At 44.3% G+C, this 6,051-nt stretch overlaps 1 protein-coding gene across 1 annotated transcript; it reads right to left on the reverse strand.

The window, feature by feature from the left end:
- Window positions 1–4,685: 4,685 nt before the first annotated feature.
- Window positions 4,686–5,729, reverse strand: CCR2 (chemokine (C-C motif) receptor 2). Its single transcript, XM_006892964.1, has one exon. The coding sequence runs from the start codon at window positions 5,727–5,729 to the stop codon at window positions 4,686–4,688; it is 1,044 nt and encodes a 347-aa protein (XP_006893026.1).
- Between the last annotated feature and the right edge of the window lie 322 nt (window positions 5,730–6,051).

A 6,051-nucleotide genomic window follows, 5' to 3' on the forward strand; every position in this document is an offset into this window, starting at 1 on the left:
CCATTGAAATAGATGAGGGAGAGAACTGTTTAAAAGGGACATATGAATGGGTATTCTTGTCATTACAGAGGTCCAGAATGAAGGCTGCACAGTGGAGTGGACTTGGGGGAAGGGATTGCATAATAATAAAAGAGTTTTTCTTTTTCTTTTCAAGGAGAAGAGTGAATTGGGGGGAGGGGTAGGCAGGAAGAAAAGTGTAACAATGAATGACTTGGAAACCCTAAGTCACTGTAAAACTTTCGTTAAAATTAATTTTGAAAAAAAAAAAGAGAGACTTGACATTCTCATGTCCAGTAATGGAGATGGTTGTCAATTTTAAAGTGGCCTTTTCTTTGGCCCTAAGAAGATCTTTTTTTTTTTTCTTTATAAGATCTTGTTAATTGTTGCTGTGTGCCGGGAAACTGGAACTGACTCATAGATGACCTTCCAGTAGACTTGGAATTTCTGAAGGGCACCGACGTTAATTTAGCCATCTTTACGGACCTCAAGCAACTGGCTGTAATGTTACGTTTATTCATGTTCCTTTATTTTTTCATAGGGTTTTCAGAAGCCAGTTATTTCAGAAGAGGATTGCTTATCTTTCTTCTTAGTCTGTCTTTCTTAAAATTATTAAATTTTATTAAATTTAATGAACATTTACAGAGATTTTGGGTTTTCATTCATTCATTGTTGCACTATTTTCTCTACCCTCCTCCCCAGTTCGTTCTTCTTTCACCCTTGAAAGTCTGTTTTAATTGTCCAATTGCCACAGTGCTTGTCAAAGCCAGTTCTGATTAATCTCCTTTGTCAGTGTGTCCTTTGCCATTCCCTATTGCTCCTCCCTGAGAGAGACTTCACCCTGATTCATAGAGAAAAGGGCACGGCGTATTCTCTTAGTTACTTCCTGCTGAAAAGGGACGCTGTAGATTTCAGGGTGAAGATCTTCTCTCACTACTTAGCCTGTCTTTTTAAATGATGATGAAGATTCATCAATAACCTTCAATATGTTTATGATACAACCTTGCTTGCTGAAATGAGGAAGATTTGAAGCACTTGCTGCAGAAAGTTAAAAACTGCAGCCTTCAATATGGATTGCATCTCAATGTCAAGAAAACAAAAATCCTTACCACTGGACTATTAGGCAACATTGATTATGATGGATGGAGAAAGGACTGAGACTGTCAACAACTTCATCTTATTTAGATCCACAATCAATACATGTGGTACTGCTGAATCAGGAGATCAGGAGATCTTTTGCACTGAGGAAGTCTGTTGTGAGGGACCTTTCTAAATTGTTGAGGAGCAATGATGTCAGTTTTAGGACTAAGGTGCACCTGATTTGGACCATGCTCTTTTTAGTCACTTATTATACATCTGAGAGCTGGACAATGACTAAGGATGATAGAAGAATTGATATCTTTGAACTGTGGTGTTGGAGAAGAGTGCTGAGTATCTCATATACTGCCAAAAAGAACAAACAGACATGTCTAAGAGAAGGTATAGCCAGAGTACTCCTTGGAGGCAAAGATAATGACGCTTTGCCTCACATACTTTGGGCATGTTGCTAAGAGAGGTTATTCCTTGGAGAGGGACATCATGCTTGGGTAAGTGAAGGAGGGCTGATGAAAGAGAAGAAGACTCTCAACCAGGTGGATTGACATGGTGACTGCAGCAATGGGCTCAAGTGTGTCAGAGAGTGTGAGGATGTCACAGGACAAGACAGTGTTCAGATCTGCTGTTCATTGGTCTCCGTGAGTCGTACTCAACTCGATGGCACCTAACAACAACTCATTTGGCACAAGGTAGATGCTCAAAATATTTGTTGTGTTGAATTCCATGATGAAAAACAAATAGACACCTTTCCAAATTTTATTTATAAATATAATCCCAAAGGCATGTGTTTCGAATCTACTAGCTGCTCCATGGGAGAAAAGATGAGTAATCTCTTCCCATATGATTAACTATCTCTGAAAACCTGCTGGTTTTCACAGGTCAGCTCTGGGTTGGTTCAGACTTAATGGTACACAACAACAGTAACAACAACAACATAGTTTATGTACTAGTCAGTATAATGAGGCAGTGTACTTCAATAGCCCCTAAATGCAGGGCCTGATAGCAGCAAATGCAGACTCTTCAGTTATATGTGAGAGTCATGCTACTGTGTCCCTGGCTCTGAACAACCCAGGCCTTCTTACATGGCCATGTAAGCTGAGGAGCAGTGACCTGAAAGGAGCTCTCTCTCTGCTGAAGAGGAAAATGCATGAGGTTCAGAGAACCACTCTGAAAGCTTTGGACTGAAGGAGGCAGATGATGGCATTGTGCTCCCATTCCAGTCTCTGGTTGGTGCAAATGATTTGTGCCTGACGGTCAACCTAAAGGTTGGCATTTCAAATTCACTTGGTGGGGCTTTGGAACAAAGACCCGATGGTTTGCTTCAGTAGATTAATGTCAAGAAAAGCCCATCGAGTGGTTCTTTGTGTAACATGATGCGTTTGCCATGAGTGGGAGTTGATTGCAAAGCAATAGCTGCTCCATTGATTTTCTTTTTTTGTGGGTGTGGTGGGAAGCCTTTGAATACACGGTGAGCCAAATGACGAGGGGAGCTGAGTGCAATGACACGGGGGATGGAGTAGCAAGTATGACAAGTGTTGAATGAGAGAGAAATCTGTCACATTAAAGAGGAACAAAATAGACGGTCTTTAAACAGTATGGTAAGAACATTGGTTTATTTTCCCAGTTAACCTTTTTTAGACATTATTTACATTTCATTATCATCAAAACAAAATTTAGCACGTTTGTTAAGATCATACTTAAGTCTGAAGGGGAAGCTATCTTCTCCGCAGTTTGGAAACCTTTTCTAACCATGTGGCGAGAAAGCAGAACCATAATGACTTCTAGCTGTCAAATTGTCTGGCTCTGGAAGGCCAGGCTTCTTGGTTAGATGCACTGAGAAACCGATTACCCACACCGATGATCATTCGTGATTTGACAGCACCAAGAATGAAGTCTGCAAGAAGTGGGCTGCTGCCACTCCTCTTCTTTACCTACAAGAGTCAAGACCTGTGATGTGGAAGCTGCTACTGGTCAAAGATGAAACGATTTGAGCATTAATAAGGACAACTGCAAAGCACTGAAGCTCTCAAACATGGTTAAGCTCTTCGCTTTGTAGCACAAGACTCCAACCCATCTTACTGTCATTGTCAATTCCATTGTCAATTCCAACTCCTATCATGACTGGGTAGCATAGAGCAGAGCTACCCTAGAAGGTTTCCAAGACTGAACGTTTATGGAAGTTGACTACTGTGTCCTTCTCAGATGGAGCAGGTTCGAACCACCAACTTTTCCGTTAGAAGCCAAGTGTGTATGCATTTTGGCAGAAAGACCAAGAGAAGAAAGCCACGGTTGAGATGATGGCTTGTGGGGCATGTGCTGACATACAAAAGGCATCCTTGAGGATGTTACATCTGTATAAATGGATCAGAACACAGATCACAGAATTTCAACTCTGTGGATCAGTAATCATTAATGCTGAACCACCAGTCTCCTCAAAATACCATGTGCCACCAACTTTCAAAGCCAACCAGATTTTTCTCTTTAACTAAAACCAGCTAGGCTTCAAAATGAGATTTTTTTACCACATTTGCAAGTTGCAACGATAAGTAAGCTTTAACTTTAGTTTTACTATTTTTGGTGAGAAGAAATCCTGGTGGTAAACTGTGTTATAGTATTGCACTGCTGACCAAAAGATTGGCAGTTGGAGTCCACCAGTACCTCCGTCAGAGACCTATGCTGTCCAGAAAGACTTAGAACCTCGGAAATCTAACTGAGCTTGCCATGAGTTCGAATCAACTCAAAGTTATTAATGAGTTTGATTTTTTATTTGTTTATATTTTTAAAGAGAAAGTAGCTTTTTGGGCATTTTATTTTATTTCTGAGCCTGTACCCCCAAAATGAAGTGGTGGAAACAAATTTGGAAACATGTTCCCCCTGACTTGAATCAGTCTAGCATCCACCTCATGGAGCCTGCAATGCCTGGTAATTTAGATGCTGCGATTCACAGGCGAGTGCGTGATGGTAAATCATTTCCTTCACTTCGCTTCCAGCTGGGTCCTTGATTACAAGAGACACACAGCTGCCTTCCCACTGGGTTTCAAGGCTGTAAAGCACGAGGGGTGAGGTTGCTTGTCTCCCTCTCACAGAGCAGCCGATGGATTTGAACTGTCAGCGTGGCGGGTTGATGTGAGACAGCTTGGAAAAAGCATAAACAGCAGCATTTAGAATCGAGGTGAGCTGATTGAAGAAACACATTCTCTACCTGCCGCCATTGTTGCTGGCATGTGCCATTGACTTGAAACCAGCTTATAACTAACCTTCCAGCAGTTTCCCCGAGGCTGTAAATCACACCACAGGAGATTGTTCATCTTTCTCCCATTGAGCAACTGAAGGGTTTAAACCTTTGATTGACAACGAACTTCTTGGGCCAACAGAACTTTCCTTTTTCTATAGTTCCAGAGTATCCCAAACATAACATTTATAATACAAGGCATGACATATGTCTGGTTTGGGACGCACAAGTCTATTCCCAGTCACCTGCTTCGCAGATCTTTGGTCTGGAAGAAATCCTTGAAGGTTATTCATATGTACAGAATAGTTTGACCCTCACGGGAGGGTACTTTTACCATGTAGCCAGCAAACGGCTCCTCATGTTATAGGCCGGCTGAGACTTCCTGCTCGCCCGTGGAGGGAGTGTAGGCCGAACTCGCTCGGTCTGCCGTCTCCCTGTAGAACATGGGGCACTGTTTGCAGAGGCGCTTGGCAACGTGCCTTCGGAAGAACGCTGAGATGTACCTCCTGAACTTCTCCCCCACGAAGGCGTAGATGATGGGGTTGATGCAGCAATGCGTCATGCCCAGAGTCTCCGTCACCTGCATGGCTTGGTCCAGCCTGTTGGAGCTCTCGCAGTTGTCCAGGCCGAAGGGGCCCGGGAAGGTGGTGAGGACCAGGACGACGGTGTAAGGAGTCCAGAACAGGAAGTAGATGATCATGATGGTGAAGATGAGCCTCACGGCCTTGAGCTTCTTCTCGTTTCGACAGCGGAGCAGGGTTTTGAGGATTCCCGAGTAGCAGACGACCATGACCAGCAGCGGCAGGACCAGGCTCAAGACGGCCTTTGTGATTGTGTGGAAATGCTTCCATTTCACTGGAAATGAAGTGCCGCAGGAATAATAAAGGTCTTCTTCTAGCAATTCAGTGAAAATGATGCTGGGGAGGGAAGCAAGTATGACCACCCCCCAGGTGACCACGCTGGTCATCACCCCGAAGGTGACCGTCCTGGCTTTTAAGGCAAACACAGCATGGACGATCGCCAGGTACCTGTCAACCGTCAGGAGGATGATGAAGAAGATGCCGCCGAAGTAACCAGTGTGGTACAGCCCGGTGAAGAGTCTGCAGGCCGCTTCCCCGAAGACCCAGCCGTCTGTGGCATAGTGGGCCCAGAACGGGAGGGTGAGGAGGAAGAGGAGGTCCGAGACGGCCAGGTTGAGCAGGTAGATGTCGGTCATGCTCTTCAGCTTCTTGCAGTTTATCAGGGTGAGGACGACCAGCAAGTTGCCCACGAAGCCAAATATGAAGACCAACGAGTAGAGCGGGGGCAGGATGCGGGCTGCGATTTGCTTCACGTTGGTTTTTTGACAGGGCTCCCCAATGCTGTAATCGATGTCAAAAAGCCCACTTGATGTTATGTAGTCCATCTTGTTCAACAGCCCTGTGGAGAAAACAAAGGTCCACTTTGTAAGGTCTTGGAACATGGAACACAGCTCTCTCTACGTAGTACATAGGGGGCTGCCCAGAGCCAGGAAAACAACAGCAACAAGGTTCTCAGTCGTCTTCTACACTCAGAGCATAAGTGAGGGGTGGCTTCTTTGTCATCCTCCCTGATGTTTCTAAACAAAGATTGAGGTGTGGGATGGCTTGTTGTGTGTGAGAGGGATCAATGTTCCCTTGCCAACGAGTCAAAGGATGACCACACAGGATGACACCATTCCCACAACTCCTAATCTTGATTGTATCCTG

Source organism: Elephantulus edwardii, unplaced genomic scaffold, assembly GCF_000299155.1.
Source record: "Elephantulus edwardii isolate Elephantulus edwardi_28Jun2011 unplaced genomic scaffold, EleEdw1.0 scaffold00121, whole genome shotgun sequence".
Lineage (NCBI taxonomy): Eukaryota > Metazoa > Chordata > Mammalia > Macroscelidea > Macroscelididae > Elephantulus > Elephantulus edwardii.

What these genes read in the sequence shown, in the direction of transcription:
- CCR2 (XM_006892964.1), bottom strand. Translation starts at nt 5,729, where the DNA reads ATGGACTACATAACATCAAGTGGGCTTTTTGACATCGATTACAGCATT.